The 27,381-nt window shown below is 43.9% G+C and overlaps 1 protein-coding gene across 1 annotated transcript; it reads right to left on the reverse strand.

Annotated features, from left to right (window-relative positions):
- Window positions 1–182: 182 nt before the first annotated feature.
- Window positions 183–24,794, reverse strand: LOC129335601 (cystine/glutamate transporter-like). The gene is made up of 12 exons (XM_054988284.1): window positions 24,187–24,794; window positions 17,448–17,574; window positions 15,361–15,476; window positions 13,435–13,560; window positions 11,558–11,657; window positions 9,350–9,394; window positions 8,960–9,083; window positions 8,027–8,130; window positions 4,609–4,705; window positions 2,795–2,944; window positions 1,941–2,118; window positions 183–987 (listed from the first exon to the last, which is right to left on the reverse strand). The coding sequence occupies exons 1-12, from the start codon at window positions 24,398–24,400 to the stop codon at window positions 923–925; spliced, it is 1,446 nt and encodes a 481-aa protein (XP_054844259.1). The 5' UTR covers window positions 24,401–24,794; the 3' UTR covers window positions 183–922.
- Between the last annotated feature and the right edge of the window lie 2,587 nt (window positions 24,795–27,381).

Below are 27,381 nucleotides of genomic sequence, written 5' to 3' on the forward strand. Positions count from 1 at the left end.
CACTTTCCTATCACTTGTAGCTTTTGGAGGCAGAATATGGGTGAGCTTAACTGGAGGCTCTACAGCTGTGGGTTTAGCTGGCAAAAAGCTATAATTTTTTTCCTAGTCATAAAAATGCTGTTTACGTGTATTCTGCACTAGGGAGAAGGATTCCAAGTAGTAACTCACAAAGCAATCTAAAGTGGTTTATAGTGTTGACATTTATTGCAAAAGGTTACCATTTCTCCTAATACAAGAACTGTATCTTGAACTGTGTGTAACTGTTTAGAGAAACACTGACTTGCATAAAGGTATTATTAGCTACTAGGCACAAGGAGGTTTTCATGATTACAATTGGAGGCATCTTGCTCTTAATACTGCGAATCAACTTTTAAAAAAGCAACTTCAATAACACAAGGCAGGGCATCTTTCTTTCAGAACCTCCTCGCCCCATCTATTTGTAAGGATACGGTTTTGGCCCATCTTGGGAATCTCCCTGCTCAATGAGGCATAGTTTGGATGCATCTAACCTGGTGGCTTTACTTCTTGAGGTGCACTGCAGTCCCTTTTGTGGAAATCACTAGCATAATTGCAATAGCCAGTTAACTTTTTTAAAATAGGATATTCTGAGCTTTTCTGATGCCACCCACTATTCCTGCTGTCGTTGCTTCATATGCCACTCTCTATGCAAAAGTCATGGCATCCTTAACATGTAGAAGACAAACTGCCCTTCACATTTTCTGTATGAATATTTTGGCTAAGTGTTGAGGATAGTGACTCATCATAGTGTTCTCCATACTGGTCTGAAATGAACTGGAGTTCTGTTCCTCACTACTGGAGTGTGAGGTGATTTTTGCCGCCTTCCATCAAAGGTGGAATTGATACGAAGGGGCCTTGAGGGGTTATATGTACATCCTTTTCCTTGTTCAGATGCGTGACTCCTTCAGTAAGTCTGGACTTCCTGGAGCGCCACTCTCATCAGGATCTGCAGTTTTGCTGTCATTAAGTCTAAATGGAATGAGGAAATACGTGAGTAAAAACCTTTTGAAATCAGTGATCACGGAGTGTCTTTCATTCAATGCAATCAGAAAAGCAAAGGCCACTGCATAGACAGCGAGTTTGCGTGGTGTTTCCTACAACTTGTGTCTTCCAGAGAACAGGGGCGGGTATTTGTGTTCCCTCCATCTTTGCACACAAACTTCTATAATGTATGAAGGAATGTGTATATCTACATGCTCTTTGTATAGAATTTGTGAAACTTCAGGAATTAGGAGTATTCATTCCTGTGTCTGCAGAGCTCTGCAGAATTATTTGTGCGTTATGTTTTCTTCTGATTTGTGAGAGCTTGACTAGAACTTCACCCGGTATGCACACTCTTTTATTGGTCTTCACATATTTGTGAGGTGGTTACACTCAGCCCAATCTCCTATTAAAGTGGAGTTCTAGTCATACTGTATGAGCATTAACCAGTAGAGGGCGGTTGAATTTCAGAAAAAAGCTTCACAGGTGAATGTCCTGAACTGAATATCAATAAAGGTGAAAGGTTATAGCTCAGCACTATAGCACATGTTTTGTGTGCAGAAGGCTCCACGTTCAATTCCTAGTATCTTAATTCTCAACTGGTAGGTATTGGGAAAGACCTTTCTCTGCCCAAGACCTTGGCAAGAGCTCTCCAATCAAAGTAAGCAATATTGAGCAAGATACATCAATGGCCAAACTTAACTATAAAGGCAACTTCGTATTTTTTTTAATATACCTGTTGTGTGAACACCTGTGTTTGCCATGCTAGACTGGGAAAAATAAGGAGAGAGAGGGCTCCGTACTGGTGATGTAGCAACGCTTTTTCATGTGTCACAAATACCAGAATTCTTGCAGTGAGTGCATGTCATGTGTTGATTAACTTTGGTTCATGCTAATGTTGAACTTCCCCTTTAAGCCATCCTAATTGATGCCATACTTACTGAACTTTGATGTGCAGCAGCCTGGTATTCTAGATTTCTGAACCACCAGATAGTAAACAGGCAAACCAGACAGGGTGACAGCACAACCAATACCAGTGTTCACAGGGTCTGAATACAAAGATGTCCCCACAATGAAGAAACTTGTTATTGTGAATACCAGTGGGAAGACCAGTGGCACCTAAGGGAGAGATCAGAGGTCTGGCTGAAGAGACAGTCCACGGAGCTTGTGAAATAGCAAAAGAGTAAAGAGTCCAGTAGCACCTTTTAAGACTAACCAACTTTATTGTAGCATAAGGTTTCAAGAGCCACAGCTCTCTTCATCAGCTGTGGGTCTTAAAAGCTTATACTACAATAAAGTTGGTTAGTCTTAAAAGGTGCTAGTGGACTCTACTATTTTGCTACTACAGACTAGCATGGCTAACTCCTCTGGATCTTGTGAAATAGGTTTGCAAAACATGCTTTGTACTCAATGCTACTGAGCAAGTTATAGTTAAAGTGGTTTATACTTTTCTCGGCTTCACAGGTTGAAATGTACCAGTGAGTCCTTTTCCCACACACACTGGGCAAATTGTTAAGGCAATAAAAGTTAAGCATTATTTACATACTTGGCCAATATATCATACCAGTTTCTGTGTTCTGAGGCTTTCTTTTTGCTTATATCATAGATACCTACTTCTCTCTTACCCAGGTAAAAATAACAGTATAGTTCTCCCTTTTCTTGTGTGGTCTTTTTAATATCTTCAGGCTTAATCCTTGGTAGTTCAATTCTATGCATATTTATGTGGAAGAAAGTCCCACTGATTTCGATGATTGTTGCTTCTGTGTAAATGTGTACAGGATTGCAGTCTTGTTACCTTAAAGGGTCTTGGCAGTTCAGGATGACGATAGCGTTGTACCATGAGTCCCAATGTAGCCAGTCCCAGGAAGAACCAACGTGAGAAACTATAGAAGTTCAGCAGGCCATAGAGATCACCAATGGACACCATCAAATAGATCAATGGTAACTAGCATACAGAAAGAGAGTAGTGTGAAAATGTTAGCAGAATCCAAAACCATTTTGCCTCTTCTTCCCTCTTTTGTTCTGCAGATTTCTTTCATGGTACTGGGGGGTATTTCTGATTACATGAAGTTGGGGAGCAAATTTATATTTGCCCTCCTTTTTGCAAGAATAAATTCCAGCTTGCTTTCACTATAAGAGAGCATATCAACCATATGTATTTAATTTTTTTTTACTGTATTTGTTGTTTCCTTTTCTCACTGAGAGCCAAGGAAGATTACGCAGTGCAAGTAAAATACATTATAATCAACAGGTAGGGCAATTACAACAATGAACACAGGGTATTCAGTGAAAGAGATACAACAGGGTACAGTAGCAGAAAACTTGAAAATAAGCATAAAGAGTTGAAAGCATAGAGCTGAAATCTTTTTGAAAAACTTGTAACTAATTTACATGGTATGTTAAGCAATGTGGAAACTCCATAGTGGCCCATATCTGTATCAGCATACAATATCCAGTAGCATAGCATATCATCCGTCCCTACCAAAACATCCCTCTGAGTTATTTCTTATGGCACAGCCCCATAATCTGGGTAGAAAGCCCTCCTGAATAATTCAGTTTTATATAGTTTGCAGAAAGCCAGGAGAGTTGGAGCTTTCCTGAGCTCTGCAGGCAGACCATTCCGTAAGGTGGAGTGTGCCGGCAGCCGTTGATTTTGCCCAACTGCAGGGTGGTATCTACAGAAGGCCATGATCGGATGAGTGAAGCTGCCGTGGTGAAACGTAGGGGGAGAGGTGCTTGCACAGATCTCATGGGCCAAGGCCATGAAGGTCTTTGAATGTGATGATCATGGCCTTGGATTGATCCCAGTAACTGCTGGGAAGCCAATGGAATGACTGCAAAATGGGGCTGATAGGCATGCTCTGTCTAGCTCCTGAAAGTAAATGAGCTGCAGGTATCAAGGGATATTGACAACGTGGACAGTTATTGCAGGAAGCAGGAAGTACACTGATACTCTAAACATTTAGAGATGGGGTTATGGCTCAGTGGTAGAGCAGATGCTTGCAGAAAGCCCCAGCTTCAGTCTCTATCTCCAATTAGATCTTGAGTAACAGGTGCGGGAAAGCAATTTTTGACTCTGGTCTTATGGGACTCACTTTGCAGAGAATTAACTTTTAGCAAGCTTGCTTCATCCAATCACACCTTGAAAGATAGACAATTGGTATCACTTGTATTCACTTTCTCAGAAATAAGTCTCACTATGCTCCGGAGGCTTTCCTAGGTGCAGTCAGCTTTTGGGAAGCCCCTGCAAAGTCTCTAAGATGGGCCCAAGACCCTGTCTGACCAAGGATGTCACTGGGCGGAGGAGACCTTTCTCTGCCTGAGGCACTGGAGAGATGCAACCAGCCAGAGTAGACAGTGCTGAACTAGATGGACCAATAGTTGATTGAATAGAAGGTCATTTTCTGTATGACACGTTCCAAATGCTGAAGGACCATCACCTTTTAAATGCAAGAATGCAAGCTAGGCCTTATCAGGTTGTATAATAAGGATTTGTTTATGGGCCTTCAAGAGAACCGTTTACTCTTTTTTAAAACTCTGCTCCATAATTGTGGAAAGGGAAGAAGAAAGCTCATTCCCAAATCATTCTAAACTTCTAAAGTTTCTTACCATTAGCAGCAAGGCTGGCAGTGGAGTGTGTCTGTGAATGTGGATCATTGAGAAGAGAGTTGGCCACTGTCCTTCTCTTGCAGCTGCAAACAACATCCTGTAGAAGTAAAGGAACTTTAAATCTAACACGAGTGACCATTTTGAAGTCACAGCCACATCAAGCTTCTATGGCTTGCATTAGAACTGCGTTAGGCTTATTAAACATTTCATGCATCATAATTTTCCAACATTTTTTTCCAAAACACACAAAAACCTACAACTCTAAATTGTCTAGTGTGCTAGATGAACAAGAGTTTCCTGCCCTCCAGCTGGTATTAAAATTATATCTCAATGCAGCTTTAAAACTGATATGTGCAGCAAAATACAGACAAGTAGGGGGCTGGCAACAACTTGTGGGGGCCGGGGCATCTAATTTTCCCCTTTTCCAGTAGTTCCTCTTTCCCTTCCCTGAAGCCCCACATAGCGTCTCCCCTTTATCTGCTTCTCTCCACCACCTGCCAACCTACCACTGCAACCCCCCCTCCCATCTATAACTTTCTTTTCCACCAGCAGCAGCCTCTCCATTGGAAAACTGCATAGTGCTGAGTGCCACGCCCAGTTGTGTGGCAGAAAACTCACAAGGACTTGTGAGGGGCACTTACTTTCCTCTGTATCTCCCTACCCACATTATTTCCTCTTTTCCCTCTCCTGGTAATTCCCATATTCCTACTTTTCTCCCCCCGCCCCCAACTTACCTTTTATCTGCCTCCTCATCTTCAGCTATATTTATTATTTTCTCCATTTAGACCCCACTTTTTTCCCCAATGGGGACCCAAAGCAGCTTAAATCATTCTCCTCTCCTCCATTTTATCCTCTCAACAACCCTGAGAGGTAAGTTAGGTTGAGAATGTGTAACTGGCACAAGGTGAGCTTCCATGGCAGAGCAGGGATTTCAACCTGGGCCTCCCAGGTAGGGTTACCAGTCCACTGCTGGGGGCGGGGGATCCCCTGCTCCCACCCTCACCCCCGCTTACCTGGCTGGTGGGGGAAAAGGCGGGGGAATGCACCTCCCGGTGCATGCTCCCAGGTGGCGCAGCGCACTCCCCTGCTCTGCAGCAGCCTGAATCAGGCCACTGTGGAGTGCAGGAATGCTGCTAGGATGGTGCGAGGAGCCTTGGAGTGCTCCCACACTGTGCAGCAGCCCAATTTGGGCCAAATCAGGCCCAAATTGGACCTGATCCAGCCCCCTGAAAAGCGCGGGAGCACTCCCAGGCGGCCTGTGGCCTGTGTGATGACATTACTTCCCAGAAGTGATGTCATCACGCAGGCCAGGAGCATGTGCATGCATGCATATGAGGGCACCACAAAGGTAAGCGCCAGGTCTCTCATCTCTTGTCTAGTCCAACACTGTTGACTAGTGCACCATGCTGGGTTTTGTGAAGTGGCTGCTGTTCAACAGTAGCAAGCAGCCAGGTCTCGATGAGTATTGAAAGTCACACAATAGCAAGACCCCTGTGGTTGGGCCTGGCCATAATGAGTCCTCCCTAGGGATCCAAGGTCCCTCACCCTACCCACCTCCACCTGCCCCCACTTACCTGGCCGGTGGGGGAATAGGCTCCTGAGCAGGGCCGGATCGAGGGGGGGCAGGGGAGGTAGTCTGCCCCCGGCGCTGCGTGGAGGCGAATGGCGCAGGTGGCTTCCCAGCCCTGCACGCTGCCTCCGCTGCTCTGCCCTGCGTGATGACATCACCGAAATGACGTCATCACGCAGTGCCGGGAGTGTGTGCGCAAGGGGTCGGACTAGGGTTGCCCTGGGTGGCAGCAACCCTAGATCCAACCCTGTTCCTGAGTGGGCTCCAAGGGCAGTGTGACAATGTCACTCCCAGGAGTGATGTCATTGTGCCACCCTGGGAGCACGTGCACAAAGATGTCCAGAAAGGTGAGTGCTGGGTTCCCCCTCTTGCTGGGAGTGTAAAAGACCTGGCAACCCTAGTTCTCCCTCAAAGGCCAAAACAGCCCTGGAAAGGGCTTTCTCTTCCCCCTGCCGTTGGCAATTCTGTTGTGAATGTCTAACAGCCACTGAGAGAATTTGATTCTTAAAGCTGCTGGTGCTACTGCTATCATTTGTGGCAGTTTTAACTCCCACAATTTTTTTTTAATTCAGATTTTTCTGAAAAATGTGGGTTTTCCTCAGGTTTGTAGAAATATCTGTCCTGTCTGTCAATGGCCCCAGTTTCCATATTTAAGTATGTTGAGAATTAGATTCATTGATATGACACCATTTATTTATTTATTTGTCATTTATAGTCTGCCTTTCTCACTGAGTCTCAAGGTGGATCACTCAGTATGAGATTAGTACGATCAGTATCAAGTACATTTCAATACAGTATCAAGGACATTTTATAAACAACACTATAAGGTAAATAGATTCAAGTTTAAAAGACATAGTATTAGCAAGAATCCAATACAGAGTAGAAAAAATACTGAAGTAGAACATAATCAATTAGACAACATGGTGGTACATAGGAATACATATTTAAAGCAGCAGATAATATGTAAGGCAATGTAGTGATGAAGTCTATGGTCCCTAACTCATATATCTGCCTCTAGTCTCAATGAGAAAGCAGGCAATAAATTAAATTAATATATATCATATTGAAGAAAGGGCTAAGGACAAGGAATCTCTGTCTACAAGAAAGAGAGATTTGTGGAGATGCTGCCGGTTTCTGTCTTCTCTACTAGGGGGAGGGGGGAAAAAGAGCTGCAGAGACGGTGTGAACCATATGACACAATGAGGGATTTAGTTATTTAAGAGCAGGGAAAAATCAGTTGAGGGAGTGAGTTTAGGAGAAGCTGGAACTGAAAGAGTATTGGTTAATACTTGACTGGCGAATTGGTAAGCTGGGTGCATGATTGGTGGACGTTTGAAAATTCTCACAGTCTCTTACAGGCAGTTAAAAGTTAGGTGATGGCAGCTTGTCCAAAAGGGCTGACGAGAAGACTGAGGGGAAAACACGGTGAACAATATAAGTCCTTGAAAAGCTTGTTTATCAGAGCAGCTAAGAAAAGTGTATGAGGTATAACATAAATAGAAAATGTTACTGTGTCTAACCAGGGTATGTACAGGGGCAGTAGTTAATGTAACATTATGTACTTATTTTCTCTCTGCTTTGTATATATTCAGTCAAAATTCGTTCCACTATTTAAATCTAAACAATCCATTTCTTTAACGAATCCCTAGGGCTAGTGCTTGATTATATTAATTACCATGCTCTATTAAGATGTCCAAAGACATACTTGAGCATGCCATTGGGATAAAGGAACAGAAACCTTAAGGGGTGGCAGTAACCCCAATAGACAAGTGTATTGCAGTTTGCAAACCTCCCAGATGATTTCCTACAAAGTAGACAAGATTATTTGAAAAGAACAAACATATTTACCTTGAAGCGGCAAAGATTCCTCCATTCAGAGCACCGAAACAGGACAAGGCTACAAGGATGGGAAGCACTGAGGAAATGCTCTTGAAAGCTTTGTCAGCAAAGCTCTAGAAGGAAACCAAGAAAGCCTAATCAGCCAATTGCGTTTCACACATCTCTATACCTATTTCTGTATCTTTGTTTGGAAGAGGAAATCATTGCTTCATTCTGAAGGCAGGGCAGCTCAGTAGCAGAGGGCATGGTGTGCGTGTCTCAGGTTTAATCCCTGATATCTCAAGGTGAAGGATTTTGCACAGCAGGGCTGAGGAAGACCCCCCCTGTTAAAGACCCTGGAGACTTGCTGCCGATCACACATGAAGCAGCCTTAACAGACTCCTTGTCTACCAAAGTCGAAATTGTCTTATCTGGGGGGCAGCAGCTCTCTGGAATCTCAAGCGGAAGTCTCTGGCATCAACTGGTACCTGATCCTTAATAAAGCAAAACAAACTGGAGATGCCAAATTTGAAACTGGCACTTTCTGCATACTAAGCAGAACCACTGATCCATAGCTTCTCCCTAGTCAAGATAGACAATCTTGGGCTTCAAGGGCAATGGCCTGGTTCACTATAGAGCCGCTTCATGTGTTCAATAGAGTTGTTTTGTAAAAGGAGGATCCAGCGTTTACAAACAGAATGCAGCCATCTCTGTGTCTCCCCCTCCCCCACACTGGGAAGTTTACAACCGATTGTTGTGCAGAGATGTGTGCTTGTCTTCCTTTTCACTGCACAGGGAAACAGATGTCTGCCCAAGGCACCAAAATTTACAATCTGTTCTTTTCTTTAATTAAGCTTGAGATCTTTCCCAACAGTCCTCCTAGGAAGACTCCCCTTTTGTTTTTCCTTACCCTGGTAATACTGATCTGGAAATACAATCCCCAGAAGAACTGCCAAAGCTTACCACAGCTACAGCCTCGGAGCTGAGAATTTCTTGGGGTGTCAGGACTGCATAGTAAGACACATTTGTCAGGATGTAACACACTGTGACAACAATTAGAGACACTATAATGCTCAGTGGGATATTCCTGAAGAAGAAGAAGAAGAAAAGCCCGTCTTTATTCACGTCACCTGGCTCCTGATTGTAAATGCACATTTTTCTTTTGCCTACAGGAATTTTCTCCTTCATTAATATACAGAAGTTATCCTTGTAAGAATGGGGGAAAAGTTGTTCAAGAATTTCACTGTGTGAACTATTCTTGTATTTCACAAAGGAATGCAGGAAGCAGGTGAAACCATGTTCTCTTTCCCCCATCCCCCATACGCCAGAAAAGAACTTCCATTGTTTGCTCACCGTTTAGGATTTACAATTTCCTCTGTTACAAAGTTTACATAGAACCTGAAAGAAAAAAAAATGAATAGCTTTTAAGTCACAATTTCCTTCTGAGAGGGTACTAGTTTGATGTATTGCCTAACAGCTAGCCAGTATCTATTGCATACATGTTCCTCGAGAAAAACCCCGTTAGCATGTAAAAGGGACCCTTAAGAATACAAAGTACGTATTGATTCACAGCAGGGTTTACAACCTGTTTTAGCAGCTTCTTTAGCTGGGCCTTTAACACAGTAGTATAATCAACAGATGTTAGCAGTGAACAATCTTTTTCAATATGGCATGAAGAAGTGCTCTTGTGAAATCTTGCACAGCTAGTTTCTGTGGATGTAGGATGACGACTTACGTTGGTGGTGCCATGCAAAACTTTCCTCAGCAGTGTGTTCTGAACTTTTAAAAGGATGTTGACACTGCCATCATAAGCAAAGTCAGCTCTTTCTAAGTCCATTGACTCCAATGGCTTCAGAAACGAGTAACTGTACCACTGACATAAACCATACTTAGTAATGTAGCCACACCTTTGATAGATGGCTCTGAAAATTGTAGTGGAGTCTGGATGTAAAGTGTGGAAATGAACGGAGAGACAGAAATACTAAAGACCTCCCCTACCAGGTTTCCAGTCTGAACTGAGAAATCTCTCTGATCTGCCTGCTGGGTGGACCGAGCCTTACTAGGCCAGCCCTGTTCCCTGCAGAAAAAGGCAGTATAATATGGTCGGTAGGGCCAGCTGTAATTGGTGGTGTACTCTATAAATTTGGCACTATCATGCACTGTGGATACATTTATGTACGTTGCAATTAGGCACAGGGGCAGACCGTGTTACGTTTTTCTTTCTTTAGGCCCCATGGCAAACCTAGCTCAACAGTTCTATGATGCTGTTTCCTAATCCTGTTGAAAACCAGATTAAGCAAATCCTAGAGGCACACCCTTCCACTGGTTCCTGACTGATGGATCGATCGCTATTACTCCCCACCTACTACAAATACTGCAAAAGGCCTCCCCGGTGGAAAGATATACAGATTATTAGATTACAACTCATTTCTACATGGTAGTTAACTGAGAAGCCTGTGGGTTGGAGGGCTGGAGTGAAGAAAGACGAGTGGGTAAAATTACTCCCTCTTCTGCAAATGCTGCTCCCCTGAGGTTGATTTCACCACTTTGTCCCTCCTATTCGCTCTGGCTTGCTGTGCTGACCCACACAGCTGTCCTTCCACATGCCTCTCACAACCCCAGCAGTGATCCTTCCAGAGATCCGAAGGGGCTGCAGGAAATTCCAGGAATGGAGAAGAATGTGAGGAAACTTCCATGCATGGATGATTGAATACTGCCCCGTGACAAGATTACTTTAAGAAGATGATCCAAGAAATAGAAATGGAGGGTTGTTTTTTTTTTAAGGGCCAGCAGCTCTAAGGCAAGTTAAAATGGCTATCAGCCTTCCCTGGCCCAAATTAATTTGTCTTCAGTCTTTAGTGTGAGGGAAAAGATAGTTGGACAACTGAAAGATGTTAGAAAGTGGGATCACTGCTTGTCTTGCTGCCATGCCTGATGGCCAGAGTTATTAAGGTCGTGTTTCTGCTGGCAGGATGCAGAAATAATACACAGAGTAAAGGAAACCATACATCTGGCTTGCTTCGTCACATAATTTGAAGTGGGGTTTTGTCACGTTGGGATTGGGCTAGTGCCAGCAATAAACTGCGACTGAACAAAAGAACAAATCCCCCAAATCATCCCCATATCATCTCCTCTAGTTACAGCGATCTGATTAGGTTTGACCATTTACACCTATGTCAAGTATTCTGTAAAAATCACCAAATTTTGTGATGCTGGGTTCAATTTAGGAAAAAAAAAATCAGAAATCAATGATGACTCCATCAATGTGTATATGCATGCTATTTCTTTCATTAAACAAATGCAAAAGACTATAGGTTGGAATCCAAGATCAGCTTCTATGGAAGGTACAGCTGCACTTCTGCCAACATAACTTTCTGTCTTACCGTCCCACTGCAGATCACGGAGCTCCCCAAAATTGTCCCCTGTTCCCCAGAACCATCATTTCAGGGAGATCAGTGGTCCGCAGAGGCAGGGGGAGACAGAAAAGTTTTGTTTTGTTGACAAAGTGTCTTCCTTTAAGGGAGGATACCACCCAATGTCATGTACAACTTGGCAACTTACCACCCTCCATAGGCAAACATGCCAGAATAAAAAGCGAGAGGTAGTTTGTCGAATGTCAGCGTACTTGTGTCAAAACTTTCATGGAAATTTTCATAGTGGCCTGAGCAGGAACAGACAGAGATATGACAAATTAAGATGACTAGCATAAACAGAACCGCAAAGGGATACTCACTTTTATTTTTGCCCTGACATCCTACTGTATCTTTGACAGTCAAAGATGTCTGTCACTGTCAAAGAACAATTCAGAAGGTTTTTCAAGCACAGAGACTGCAGTGATGGGGTCGGATGAAATTGCACCTAAGAATGCCTTGCAAGTTTCTTTTTCTTTTAGCCTCTGGTCAATGGCTGTGTCAGTTGAAAGGGTCCCCATTTCCTAATACAGAAGTGGCATGCAGAGGCTGGAAAGCTCAGAAGAGCTGAATGGATCTGCCAGGGAGTCAGGCCAGCGCTTGACATTTAGAAATAGCAAAACTGGCACTCCCTTTCCCCTAATTTTTGGGACACTTTGCAGTTTCTCAGTGGTGAGGGAAATATATGTGACATAACATCTAGAAACAGCAAAACGGGTACTCCCTTTCCCCTAATGTTTGGGACTCTCCAGTTTCTCAGTGGTGAGGGAAATATACTTTGTAAAGAATCAAGAGCACTTTTGTCTATGTTTTCAGGACTGAAATTAGGGTTGCCAGATCCACGTTTGTAAATTTCTGGAGATTTGAGGGATGGAGCCCGAAGAGCCTGAAGAGAGCAAGGTGTGGGGGGACAAGGGTATAAACATCACAGAATCTACCCTCTAAAATAGTCATTTTCTTGAACTGATCTCTGTGGCCTGGAGATCAGTTGCAATTCTGGGAGATCTCTAGCCACCACCTGGAGGTTGGCAACCCCAGGTCAGATGCCAGGCCTGATCTGGCACAAATTGTATGTGTGTAAAATGCTGTCAAGACACAGTTGACTTATGATGATGACCCCCCTCATAGGGTTTTCAAGGCAAAAGACTAACATAGCTGATTTGCCATTGCCTTGATAAGGTAACATTTGATAAGGTGTGCAGGAGACCAAGAGAGCCTCAGCCCACCACAATGTGGACCTGGTCAGGATCCGACTCTTGTGGCATTTTAAAATGACACTGAAACAACTTTGCCACCATCTTTGTGGCTACTGTGAGGATGCTGTCACCTCTACTTTGGCTCAGTGTGTGTATGCACTGTCTCGCGTGCGCTGCCAATGGCTCCAGATAGCGGCCGCACAAGCGGGGACGGAATCTGCCCATCTTCTTTTCTCATTGTGCCTTAGCTCCAAAGTGCTGTAGGGTTGGCAGGCCTGTTGCTTCTTTCCCAGCTGGTTGCTTGGGCAGCAAACCAGCCCTCATCAGTTCCCAAACAATGCAACCTTTAGCGGACCGGATGAAGACCCAGGTCACACGTACACAATAGTGAATGGGTAGAACGAACCGTAGCACTTCAGACTGAAGGCAGTGGACCCAGGGTCTCGGGTGTCTTTCACATCACCCACTGTCTGCACCTTTTAACTAAATGTGCTGGGGACTGGACCTGTGACTAGAGTTGCCAACTCCAATTCAGTAAATTCCTGGAGATCTGAGGATGGTGTCTCTGGAAGGACCTCAGCAGGGATGTGATGCCAGAGAGTCCACTGTCTGAAGCTGCCATTTCTCCAGGGTGACTGATCTGTGTAGTCTGGAGATCACTTGTAATTCCTGGAGAACTGGCAACCCTACACGGTGCTCTGCCACTGAGCCACAGCCCACCCCGCTAGACTTAGACCATATTTTCTCCCTTTTCCGTGTCTGTCTTCCACTCCTGCTCTTTTGAAAGTTTAAGGTCGCTCGACAGGTTCCTGTCTTGCTTCAAGTGTCTTACCGTTGCCAAGAGCCATCATCCCAGGAACGATAACCAAGCCTAGGGTGACCATCTTGAGGGCGGTGAGCACTGTCTGTATGTTTGCAGACCAGCTCACACTCCAGCAATTCAGGACTATCACGAGGGCTGGAAGGAAAGAGACAAAGGTGAGCCCGAACTGGGGCAGGAGCAAATGGCTGAGGTGCTTCTGGCAGATTTAACAACACAAGGGGAGCCAAAAGTGGATTTATGCACCAGCTGAGTAAACTATAATTTAGGGCTTCAAATTAGGAGGACCCTTTAAATAACTTTTAAAAAACTTACTACACTACCATTTTTGGCATTGCTAAAGAGTACCTCAAACTGGATAGATCCTCAGCATGTCTTAACTCAGCCCTAGATATGACTTCCTTAAGCATTTTGAAAATGTTCAGAATTTTTAAAAAATCATGTTTAGTCAGCTGTAAGTCCTGTTGGTTTGAGTGGTATTTGTGTTTTATTAAGTGTGTTTATGATTACAACCACATTCTTAAAAAAAAACCTGGCTGGCATTTAAATAGCTTTTAACAGTAGTTTGCCAACCTTTTTTTCCTTGGCCAATTGGCTATACTTGAAATAAAAATTGTCCCTAATTTTACAGTGACAATTCACATTTGATTCTTTTAGTAAAGTTTTTAACCTGCCTTTCTCCCAGGGAGCTCAGGGCTCTGGATGTGGTGTGCCATCAAATTGCAGCTGGCATATGGCAAGTCCTCATGGGGTTTCAAAGCAAGAGATGAGCAGAGGTGGCTTGCCTTTGCCTGCCTCTGCAAAACAACCCAGGTCTTCCTTGGTGGTCTCTCATCCACCCACATACTAACCAGGGCCGACCCTGCTTAGCTTCTGAGATCTGACAAGGTTTGGCTAGCTGGGCCATTCAGGTCAGGGAGTATATATCCAACTCCATTTTATTTTCACAACAACCTTCTGAGGTAGGTTAGGTTCAGAGAAAGCAACTGGCTCAAGACCATCCAAATGAGCTTCATGGTAATGGCGGTTTGAAGCAGGTCTCCATATTCCATCATGCTTACAATGGCTATTGTCACAACCAGGGCTTTTTTTCAGCAGGAACGCGGTGGAACGGAGTTCCAGAACCTCTTGAAAATGGTCACATGGCTGGTGGCGCCACCCCCTGATCTCCAGACAGAGGGGAGCTTAGACTGCCCTCCGCGCCGCTCAGTGGTGCGGAGGGAAATCTAAACTCCCCTCTGTCTGGAGATCAGGGGGCGGGGCCACCAGCCATGTGACCATTTTCTCTGCAGGCAACCCACTGAGTTCCACCACCTCTTTTCCCGGAAAAAAAGTCCTGGTGACAACATTCCTGCCCTCTCAACAACATACAACTTTGCTAGAGTATTTCTCATCCCCTCCAAGGAGCTCAGAGGGTCATCATAAATGGTTTTTCACACACACATCCCATTTTTATCCTCTAATAACAGTTTAGAGGATACTTACGCAATAGAGGTTATTTATTTATCTACCACATTTTATCCCACCTCCAATGAATGCAAGGTGGCATGCATCATTTCCCCCTCTCTCCTGTTTTATCCTCAGAACAACCTGTGAAGTAAGTTTAGGGTGTGTGGCTTGACTTGCCAAAGATCACCCAGCAAGCTTCATGGGAGAGTGAACCCAGGTCTTCCAGTTCCTAGTTTAACACCTAATTACTACCCCGCTGTCAGGTTAGGCTGAGTGATAGCGACAGGTTCAAGGATTTGCATATGAAGAATGATTATAATCTAAAACTCTAGAATAGCCTCCATTCATATGAATAGGACTCCTCTGGAGCGAGCAGCCTTTGATACCCCCAAACTCCACATGTCAAGTTCAGCAGGTAGATTCCATTGATATCAACGGGTATGGATCTTAAGCAAGCATTCTCGAGATTACATAGCTGAAGTTACTCACTGATTCCTGTGGTTGTGATGAGTTTCACAGCCAAAGCAGGAGCATGGCATGGGGCAAAGAAAGGCTCAATTATGTAGCGGCCAAAAGCCAAGGACACCACAGCCATATTTGCAGGCCTGGAATATAAAACCCAGAAATTGCAGATTGTTATCAGAGGCAATTTTTTTTTGCCTTTTCTTTGGCTACTTCACCTATGTTTTCTTTCAATAAATGCCCGTTGATAGTTACTCTTCTGATATTTCTAAAGGAAATGTAAATGAAGGCAGTATTCCAGCCTTCAAGCTCCCTCTCATGAATATTGTTGTACAGGTTTCTCCCTCTCTTTGCTGGCTCTGCTCTTGGGCCAATCACAAAGCTGATTCAGGTTCGTGGCAGGAAAAGAGCAAGATCTGGGTCCAGAAGTGCCTTAAAGACCAATGAGATTTCCAAGGTATAAGCTTTCAAGTGTCAAAGCTCCCAAGGGCTCATACCTTGGAAAGCTCGTACCTTGGAAAACCAGTTGGTCTTTAAGGTGCTACTTGGGAGCTTTGACTCTCGAAAGCTCATACCTTGGAAATCCAGTTGGTCTTTAGGATGCTAGTGGACCTGGATCTTGCTCTTTGACTGCAGACCCACCTGAAACTATCTTCACGGCAGGAAAAGATTCACCTGTTAAATATCTGTGCATCAGGCTGCTGCTGAGGATGATTATTACGGAACAGTTCTTGCTAAATATTTGGAATGTCCCTTATTCCAAAATGCCCTCAAGTGCTCTATGGAGCTCATGAGGTATATTATGGCATAAATGTTTTGGTGGGCTGGAGCCCAGGAAGTGTTAAGGTCTAGAAGATCCAGGATGTGTTATGGATTCAGACAGACAAGGCTATCACTTTTCTCCTTCCATTACAGGCTTGGGCTGCTTCAGTTTGCCACAGGGCAGTGGAGGGAGTGTAGAGGGGATTTAACCTTCCAAACAACCTTCCACTCAGTTCCACCAACCAGCTCTCTTGCTTTCATTAGTGCTGAATGACTGGTCCAAAGTCAACCATAAGCTTCACAGTCGCACGAGGATTTGAACCCACAGCATGTATTCTGAAGCTCTAGCCGCCACACCACAGCTGCATGCACAGTAGCTTCATACATCCATACATCAACGGATATTGCACTGCCTTTGCACTACAGCAACCATTTGAAGCTGGATTCCCTTATGTGGACACAATAGTCCAGCTGCAAATTACTGCTTTTGTGCAACCGTAGTACAGTCTCTTAATGATGTGTGGAGGCAGCCCACATTAGCTCTATTGGATAAAATGTGTAAGTATATTTGTGTGTTTTTATATGCATACATACATGGTTAAAGAGAAATTACATTTATAAAGGGAGGGGGGTATGAATTGCAGTAAGTTACCATTCTGGGAGCTTTATAGAATGAGGCCATGCAGCCACAGCATTCCTGCTGGAAAGTTCTACTTTCTGATCTCTGAATTGTGTGACTTTTTTTTTTTTACAACTCCCCATACAAACATGCCATTAACCAGCTCTGAGCCGACCCTTCTGACCTTCTGCAAGGGAGCTTAGCGGTGTGTGTGTGGTGTTTGCATTGAAGTGTGGCAGCAAGAATTAGCACCTCCCTCCCCTTGCCGCGGGGTTCCTCTGGAACAAGCTGTGAGCTCAGCCTCTTCTAGGGCAGGCAGATCCCAGATGTTTTGTGGCAGACGGTTCTGTTGATCTGATAGCTAGGGAGGAGGGGCGGATCGTGTTTCCACTTGATCTCTGTGCAGCTAGCGATCCCCTCCCTCCAATTCCAGTGGAGTTTGCACAAGAGGCAGGTTGCGTGCTGTCTCATCTTTATTCCCATTCTTCCCGCTCTTGTTATTCCTCCGTCTCTCCCTTTCTGTCCCTCCCTCCCTCCCTCCCTCCTCTAACGTTCTGCAGCCTTTTGGTCGCGATTCGCAGCGGCGTTCCATTCGCCAGCGGGCCGCTTTGAAACCCGCAGCTGGAACCTGCTGCCCTCGAGAGGCGGAAAGAGACGAGGCGCCCCTTGGCCTCCCCGAGCCCCCAGCTATGCCGCGCCTTGAGACATCAATAGCACGCCCAGCGCCTCTTACCGGATCATCACAAACTCGGCCCATAATCTCAGGAAGGCCGGCAAAGGGCCGAGAGTTTCCAGCAGGTAAATGTAATGCCCCCCGGACTTCCTGATGCTGGTGCCAAGGTCTGCGTAGGACAGAGCGCCTAGAAACAAAGCCACAAGCCAAAGTCACCTGTTTTCTGCAAGCCTTTTATTTTATGTTATTTAAATCGCCTTTCTCACTGAGACTTAAGGCGGATTACAGTGCGGGTCAGTCAATTTCAGACACTTCAATACACATGTAATAGGGCATATAGGTGCAAATCTGCAAAGATTTAAAATCAGCAGAAATCCAATATGCACTCCAACTTTACATTCATATCTTTGCATTACAAAAGAGCAAGAGTCCAGTAGCACCTATAAGACTAACAAAATTTGGGGTAGGGTATGAGCTTTCGTGAATCCTGGGTTGCTTCTTCAGATACATAAAAGCTCATACCCTACCCCAAATTTTGTTAGTCTTATAGGTGGTATTGGACTCTTGCTCTTTTCTACTTCTACAGGCAGACTAACATGGCTACCCATCTTGATATATCTTTGCACTGGCTCACATTTTCACTTGGGAGGGGGGGTCCTTTCCCTCCCTCTGTTGTTTTCTCTGTTGTCCATTTTAAATTAAAGCACTTTGGAGAAAGAAAGGGCCCTGTTTGTTTTTTACCCAGGCAGCTCTGGGTAAGGTATGTTTTAAAGTATGCATATTAATATGAATTGTCTTGGAGACTGGTGCCCCTAATTGTAGGAATGCCTGCTTGCAAATCAGTTCTGCTGAAATCAACAGGATTTATTGCTAAATGGAAGTGTAGAGGATTTGGGATACATGTTATCTGATCTGCAGCTGAATGAATGACCCTCTAGTGTTTTCCCAAGTATTTATGCACCTAGTGCTGAGGGAAACACGAGTCCCACTTCTGCTGAGAAGCTGAATAGAATAGGATGGCTTTAGGTGGGTAGCTGTGTCAGTGTGCAGTAGTAGCACCTTAGAGACCAACAAGATTTTCACAGTGTAGGCTTTCAAGAATCAGACCTCCCTTCTTCAGACACCCAGGGAGCGCTGACTCTCAAAAGCTTGCACCTTGAAAATCTTGTTGGATTTTAAGGATAGGACTGTTTCACGTTGGGGGGGGGGTGGCTCTCAAACTTTCCGATGTTGTCTGTTTCCACATGGGTTACCTGCCCCAGGGTTCAATACTGTAGGGAACCATTTCCCCCCCTGTTGCCCCACACCGTTGTGGTACATTCATGTACCTCCTGGGATCTCTCTAGCTTTCTCTTCAATCTTTCTCTAACTGGCTTTGTTGTGAAATTTTGGGAAGATCACAATAAAACCTGGATGGCTACCATGTGGGCTGGACAATTTGGATTTTCCTGCTCACATGGCACCCATTTCCTTTGATATTGTGTTTCTGCACAGCCCATTGTTCCCACCTTTTCCCTGCTTTAGGTCTGTATTTTGCTGAGTCGCCCTGACAACTCATCCTCCGCAAGCAGTATCCACAAGCGCTTACCTTTAGTTGTGAGGTCACAGAAAAACTTCCAAACAGTATACACACAAAAAGCCGTTTTGGAGGGGAGGTCAGGCATTTCCATCGTCATAGCCTAAAAGCGCCAGCTCCCCCCCTTTTAATTATTTTTTTTACTTTGCACATACACAGTTACATGCAGCTATTGTTGCAAGCAGGCTTCCACGGCTGAACAAAAATGTGAAGAAGGAAGGGAATGAACTTCAGAAGAACTGAGCAGAGATTAAGAGAAGTAGGAGGTTTCTTCAGAAGTGCTTTAAGTGTTCATTTGCCAGAAAATGCAAAAAAACACACCGTAAACCCGCAACAAAAGAAAACAAGTGCAGTCACAGAAGGTACGCAGAAGACCCAGTAAAGGTAAAGTGCAAGCACTGAGTCATTGGAGGGGACATCGCATCACAACATTTTCTTGGCAGACTTTTTGTTACGGGGTAGTTTGCCATTGCTTTCCCCAGTCATCTACACTTTACCCCCAGGAAACTAGATACTCATTTTACCAACCTTGGAAGGATGGAAGGCTGAGTCAAACTTGAGCGGGCTACCTGAACCCGGTTCTACCAGGATCGAACTTGGGTTGTGAGCAGAGCTTGGGCTGCAGTACTGCAGCTTACCACTCTGCACCACGGGGCTCTTCAAAAGACCAGGTACAGAGCTGTACAGAGCTAAAGTAAGTCTTTAGCTCTGTACAGCTAGAGGGGAAAGGCATTTCTCTGCAAGAGAAGGAACTAGAGGCTTAGTTAAAAAAATGAAAGCTGAAAATTCAGTGAATCTGATACACATATTGTTTTATATTGATATAGCAAAATTGACTTGACTTTTTTTTTTTAAAAAAAAGAACAATGCCCAGTGGCCTGAAGGACACTGCAGGGGGACTGGGACAGGGAAAGTATGGGCACAGCCTGCCATCTGGAAGCCCCCTTGCAGCTGCACTGCAGCCACATAAACAACAAGGAAACTGCAACAAGGATGTAACTGCAGTACATCCACACAGAAGTTTAGCTCAAATTTCATGTCTCAACTGGAGCAGGGTTCCTTCCACCCCTTTGGAGCATCCACATCATGTTGTTCTCTAATTGTCCACTTTCTTTGTTTTCCCTTGTTTTGCTATGAACTTTCCCAAACCTTTGCTGCTTCCACACCGAGATGATTATCTGTATAGCTCTCAAGACAGCTGCAAATGCAGAGGCAATGGAGCACCCACATGGCTGTTTTCCCCATACTTTCCTCGCCTTACCCATCTGTGGCTTCCATCCCCCCTCCCCCCACCAAAGGCATCCAAACGCATTTTGACTGTGATCTTTCCAAGGCGATCCTATCAAACCAGGCTTGAGAAAGGCTGCCTCTAAGCAGGGGAAAAGAGAAGCCAAGATAAAGGCCATTTCCACACGGCTCCCTGCTGCTCGTAACAACCCGGATCGCACAAAAACTGCAGAAGATCGCGATGTCATGTGATGTCGCGCAAATCTCGTGTGAGAAAATGCGATCTTCCACGTTTTTTGCGCGATCTTCTGGGTTGTTATGAGCAGCGGGGAGCCGTGTGGAAACGGCCAGACAGAGGATGACATCTTGTGGATGCTGCATTGAGGAAGCCAAGGAGGAGTGAAACATCTGCGTGGAAGCAGCTGTGCTTTGGCACAAGCTTTTAGGAAAGACTATCATCAAAACATCTGGGCATGCTGTGTGGACAGGGAGCTGTGCATTTTTGCAGGTCCCACCCATATCAGAACCATTTTGCTTCCGGCCACAACTCGCCCTGCCACTGGAGGGTTTTTTCAGGCTTTAAAAAAATCAGTAATTGACATATTGTGATTGCATTCATTGCTAATTTAAGAAAAGTCCCCTAGTAGCAGAGGGAAATGGCAGCCATGGGAGGGGGGGAACAGTGTTTCCTGGCATATCATTTTTGGGATAACATTTTCTCATGTCTGAAAGGAAAAGTATGAGCCAAGCTACAAGTGACGAATGACACTTGCCTGGCAAGTGAACAGACTCATGTGTATTCCTCCCTGTTCACTTGCCCTCCACTTGCGCTCCACTTGATGATTAAGTGGAGCGCAAGTGGAGGGCAAGTGAACAGGGAGGAATACACGTGAGTCCGTTCACTTGCCAGGCAAGTGTCATTCGTCACTTGTAGCTTGGCTCTACATCTTGTCCTTGAATGTAAGGCAATGCCACCCCCCCCCCTCTGCATTTCCACAGTGAACTGCATGGCTGAAGGTTTTAAAACGAAGATGTGGGGCATCAGAGCAATGTAGGCAATACAAAACCATGATGTTTGGAGGAGGAGGGAACTGACACCAGACTCTTGGTCAGCCCAGTGCTGAAATGGAGCCTAATTATAGGAGTTAGGGTGGAGGAAATGTTGCTTAGGATGGCACTGTAGGGTTGCCAACTGCCTGGAGAAAAAAAAATTCTTCTCTCTTTAATAGAAACTTGGTGGAATGCTATTTACTAGGTGATGTATTTTACCTCCATGCCATGAAAAACTTCAGCTACCTGCTTCCACGTATTAATCTTCTATTAAAGAGACAGGACACTATTTTAATGGGATGTATAAGCTGATTTGAAGACTAGTATAGTGAAAATGTGGAATTAAAAAACTTTTAAAAATAAGTTCACAGACATGCACATTTGCGCACACACTCTGTGAAAACTGAAATTGCTGTATAGGATAATAAGGATCCGTGGATGTGCTTAGTAACTAAAATGTACTGTTTTTTATATAGGCATAGTCTTGCATCCAGTCTAGAATTTCTGCAGATGTGTGTGTGTGTGTGGGGGGGGGGGGTTGCTGATCCCTCCCTCCCACAGGTGACCACTGATTTTCCCCACAAGATATTCTTGGGAGTCCCCTGTCCTCCAGGAACAGCATTTCAGAGGACATTTTGGGTTGCCATGGGAGGGTAGAATTGGTGACCATTGAACCCCTCCTTGTGGGATCCGAGCCATAGTTTTCCTGCGCCAAGATTGGATTATATGTTCTATGATCTAATTCCTACATGTGATGGGACAATAAGACTGTGTCTGGCTGTTCCACCCCAGGCCTGTTCTCTAAGACTAATAGACATTGGCGATGTAACGTTTGGAACAGAGCATGCACATATAATATCCTACATACGCAATAGGTATTCTACTGGGGCATGATAGAGGGATGATATGGGCCATGTGAAAGCACTCCACCCATGCTCTTATGTTTAAATGCAACCATCCCAGTCACTGAGCATTCTAATGATGTGCCTGTTTGGGACAGCCATTGTGTCTTGTTATTCGTAAATGTATTGATATATAGAAGATCATATACATAGGCTAAGACATGCATGTATGTATGCAGTACCCACACAGGTAAATGCTTTGCTCATAGCCTATTTCATGTCTGTCTTAGCCCTTACAACCCAGATTTGGATCACAGAATTTGGGCCACTATGTATTGGAGTTTACATGCATTTAGAAAAAAGAAAAAAGAAGCCTCATATATAATAGAAAGAAACGGATGACAACAATAGTGAGAAATCTACAAATAAACATCCATAAAAGGTTTCCAGATATCTAAATACAAGTCCATCTGCAGTTGCCATCTATATGCCATACATTCAAATATAGATAAAGTTGTACAGTCTTCCATTCATTTAATTATTGGATGTGGACATTTGTCTCTCCAGTGTTGTAATATCTTTTAGCTATTTAAACATTTCACCCAGACACAGTGGTGGGTCAAATGAACCTACTGGGCGTGGCAGGAAGATGTGATCTCATTTTCCCCACTTTGCATATGGGCGAGATTAGAGAGAATGTCCACCAATCCATCTGTGGGCAAAGGCAAACATAAGGAAGATTGTATATCACCTCCCTTGCGTGGGGTTGCAATAAATGTTTTCATGTCTTCCTCATGTTACCTTTCATCCTGTGGATCGGTCTGCCCATAATTTTCCAGATTAAAAAAACAATCATTTCCAACACATCACTATATTTGATTGCACAACCATATTTGTGGTGGTATTTCAAACTTGCCATCTATCAATAAACACATACAAATTATGGATGGTAGGGTGATTTTAAAAAATCTTCTACGCTGTTTGCTCAATCATAGCACTCACTGAGGCAGCTCAGATTGACATAGGTTGGGAGCCAAGGCAGATGAGGCTTTCTTGGTTGCTGCTACACAATTTTAATATGGATCCAAGAAACAGCGAAATGTTAAGTTACAGAAAAGCAGAGGCAAAGGATCAGAAAATGCACAAGAGCAATGACTGGACAAGTCTATAAAACATGTAATTTTGCCGACAGGGGTGTATAGGGAGAGACATACAGGGCCTAAAGGTTATGAAGTGATGCACTTCATAAACCTCAGGCCTCCTAGTATCCATTCACTCCAATTCATGCTGGATTTTTATCTATCCACACTGCAGATGAAATGATTTGTGTGTGTGTGTGTGTATTTGTGTGTGTCAGTATAGGCCATTCTGAGTAGACAAGTTGTAAAAGAAAGTTATCTTCCCCCATCCTTCCTTATGACCCTTTGTAGCTTTAGTGCACATATATTATTCCAAAAAGACACTGCAAACACACTCCAACACTATTACAGAACAGTAACAAAAGATACAAGCAGGCACATGTGCATACTTTAATTCAGTGCACTAAATGCCCTGCACTGGTCCCCACATCAGTCCCCTGACTATTTGGGTTGGGTGGCAAAAGGGGAGCATGGCAAAGGCACCAGATATTATGCATTATTTATTAACACAAGATCTGGGAGAGAGAACGGCTGTAATATAATGATTAAGTAGCTGGACTTTGAATCAGTACTTTGCTAGTTTGAATCCCACTTACTGCCATGAGCTCAGCAGGTGGCCTTGGGTTAGCCATTCTTCTCAGCCCCTGCTCCCCAGCTGTATTACGGGGATAATAATAACACTGACTTCGTTCACCGCTCTGAGTGGGGCACTATTCTGTCTAGAAGAGCGGTATATAAGTGCAGATATTATTACTAATTGGACACGAGACTCTCCCACACTGTGCTGGACTCTACTTTGAGGGAAACTCCTCCAACATTTTGGTGGGGACATATCCTATGTAAAATCCTGCAATTTCTCCACAGATTTGGAGGCATGAGAAATGCCTATTTTTTTCTCCTTGTAATAACTACGCCTGCCCCCCCCCCCCCCACACACAAAAGAATGTTATAAAAGGACAACTCACCAAAGAGAGAGAGGATTCCACAAGCCAGCCACACAATTAAGGAGATCCCAACACTGCCAGAGTTTTGCAGCACCCCTTTGGGAGAAATAAAGATGCCACTGCCCACCATGGTGCCGATGGCCAGAGCTATGGCCCGAATGAGGGTGATTTTTCTCCTCAGGAAAACAGCTTCATTTGCTTCTGCTGCATCTTTCTTTTTCCTGCAGAGCCCCATTACTTACGCTGAGTTCCAAGTGAGCCACAGGAGGTGCGTGTGCAAGACACAGCTTGTGTTCCGTTCCTGGTTCCCTGTGCCAAGGTCCTGTCCTGTTCCCAGGCAAACTTTCCCCTTCCCCCCTCGCTTTGCTTAACAGGCTGACTACAGTTAGGCCAGGAAGCCCATGGAATGACTGGAGCATGAAGTAAACAAATATTTAAACAAAAATATCAGGTGGGAGGGAACATGAGGCCAAAAATCCTAAGGACAGAGTATTCTGGTATTTATGTATCTGTCACTAATATGATATTGCTTGTGTCAGTCCTCAGATTTGCACTTAATCTGAACCTGGTTGTAGGCAGCACTTCACTTTGAGGACTGCCACTGAAGTCCAGTCTGAGGCAGAGTTCATTATTTCATTTTTGGATGGTACCACATTTTTTTTTTGCATGTCAGAGACACAAAGCCGTCTGATTCTATAAGGCTATTTAAAAATATGGACAACCACTGACAATGATGTCAAAAACAAATCTTTGTAATGTATGAATGGTGAGACCTGAGTGAAAGGTAGAAAATCTTAAAGAAAAGTGCCAAATTGGCATCTTGGATGGTTTCCGTATTCTAAAATTGTTTGCTTTTGATTATCTCACTAAGTTTGGAACTCTTTGGGGGAAGGATTTTAGGGTTTTTAACAACTGGATAACAAGCAGAAATTAATCAGATATCTTTATCCAGAACAGGCCTAAACTGGCAACAACTGACCAAGAAAGATAGCTTAATGAAAACATTTATTTATTTATTTACTTATTTGTTTGTTTATTTATTTGACTTATATCCCGCCCTCCCCGCGAATGGGCTCCCCATGAATGAACATGAATTCAGTTTGCAACAGGGTAAATTGCTAAAGAGATTATTAGGAAAGTGACTGAAAATATGAGTAATATCCTTGCGTAGGTCTGATGTTTCCCCCATTATTGCATCTTCAGTTTCATCTAATGAATTTGGACTACTGTGTACATTATAATGATCAAACATTTTCCATATGGAGAAAGGCTAAAAAGTTTGGGGCTGTTTAGTTTAGAAAACAGGCATCTAAGACAGGCCATGACGGAAGTTTATAAAATTATTCATGGTGTGGAGAAAATGGAGAGAGAGAGAACTTTTTCTCCCTCTCCCAAAATACTAGACCTAGGGCAGCAAGGATGTTGATAGGCAGTAGACTCAGTATGGCCAAATGCATAAGAACATAAGAAAAGCCTTGCTGGATCATACCAGAGGTCCATCTAGTCCAGCATCTTGTTTCAGTGACCAGCCAGTTATTCTGGAGGGCCAACAACAGAGCTCAGAGGCCCTGGAATTCAGAGGTTTATTTCCTCTGAACATGGAGGTTCCTTCAGTCACCACGGATAGAAGCCACTGATGGATCTATCCTCCATGGATTTATCTAATCTCCATTTAAACCCATCTACGCTTATTATGACCATCACTACATCCTCTGAATATCCCACTAGAGAGACCCATTGCACAGTATGAGAAGAGCATGCTGTATGGATTGACTCATGAGGTGATCCCTTAAACCGCCCTTGAAGAAGTCTAGCTGACGAAACACCAAGTCCTGTTGCCGACTCTGTGTTGGGCGGAAGGGTTCTTTGCCCTAGAGGGCAGTCTGGTTTTCTGGCATCACCTACAGAAGGAAAGAGATAAGACTTTACTATACTCATCTTGACTTATGTGGATACTTACCTTGGACATTTACTGTCTGGATGGTCTTCTCACATCTTCCTCTCAGCTGCATTGAAAGAAAAAGGATAAAACAGATATTAGATTTTCAGTAAAGACTGTACCCTTTTGCAGCTGGCAATATCTGGTTTGGCAGTTTCATATTGTTTACATAGCATAATCTGTATTTATCTGTATTTATAAGCACTTCCATACTTATTTATGAATTCATTTAATTAGAGCATTGATTACTTTAAATATATTAGAAAACACTACTTTATATCCATATTTATTACTTGACTGTTTTTCCTCCTCCTATTGTGGTTTTCCACCCCCCTTTCTTTTGCTTTTATCACTACATCCTCTGGCAATGAATTCCACTCTGTAATCACTCATTGAGTAAAGAAGTACCTTCTTTTGTCCTCCTAAATCTTTTGCCCATTAGCTTCATTGGGTGCCCTTGAGTTCTAATATTTTGGGGGAGGGAGAAAAAGTTTTCTCTATCTACTCTCTCTGCCCTATGAATAATTTTAGAAATCTCTGTTATGATGACCCTCTCTGTCGTGTTGTTTCTAAACTGAAAAGCCCCCGTCTGAAGGGACTCCAATCCCTTAATCGTCTCGGTTGCTCTCTTCTGTACCTTTTCTAGCTCTGTAACGTCCTTTTTGAGGCACAGTGACCAAAATTGCACACAGTGTTCTAAATGAGGCTGTCCTGTAGATCTACACAGTATTTCTTTATACAATCTATCATTACTTGTAGAATATGCTGCCACAGAGTATAGGGATGTCCACAGGCTTAGACAGCTTTAAGAGAGATTTAGGGCAGGCAAATTCATAGGAGGTGTGTCAGTCAGTCAATGAGCCTTAACCATGATAATAAAGCAGAGCCTCCATGTCCCAAAGCAACAATGAGGGCTTCTTATGAGTTTTTGATCAGAATCATGAAAGCAGCAGCACCTAAATCCACAATCCTCGGCCCATTAACCACTCAAGGTTTGGCAGAAAAACAGCAGTTTTCCTTTGAGTCCAAGAGAATGGAGAAGAGAAGCAGAACTCTTGGGGACACAAATTCTGAAGTGTAGGGAACAGGGACAGTAGAAATGGCAAATCTTTTGTACTGGAAGGTAGTACTCTGTGCCCAATGAACTTTGGATTTTAAAGATAAAAAAGAGTTCTTTGAATTGTACTTGCAAACATAAGCAGCCAGTGCTATTTTTGGAGCACAGGTATAATGGACTTCATAGTACACACAGCTGATGACAAATGGATATTCTAGTT

Source organism: Eublepharis macularius, chromosome 9 (genome assembly GCF_028583425.1).
Source record: "Eublepharis macularius isolate TG4126 chromosome 9, MPM_Emac_v1.0, whole genome shotgun sequence".
In the NCBI taxonomy this organism is placed as follows: domain Eukaryota; kingdom Metazoa; phylum Chordata; class Lepidosauria; order Squamata; family Eublepharidae; genus Eublepharis; species Eublepharis macularius.

Bases quoted from the DNA above. Each gene is read 5' to 3' on its own strand.
- LOC129335601 (XM_054988284.1), bottom strand. From the start codon at position 24,400: ATGGGGCTCTGCAGGAAAAAGAAAGATGCAGCAGAAGCAAATGAAGCT. The intron at 9,395-11,557 runs GTAAGTTGCCAA...TTTTTCTTTCAG, and splicing joins ATGTTTGCCTATGGAGGGTG to GTTCTATGTAAACTTTGTAA. The intron at 2,945-4,608 runs GTAAGAAACTTT...TCTGTATGCTAG, and splicing joins TGCCAGCCTTGCTGCTAATG to TTACCATTGATCTATTTGAT.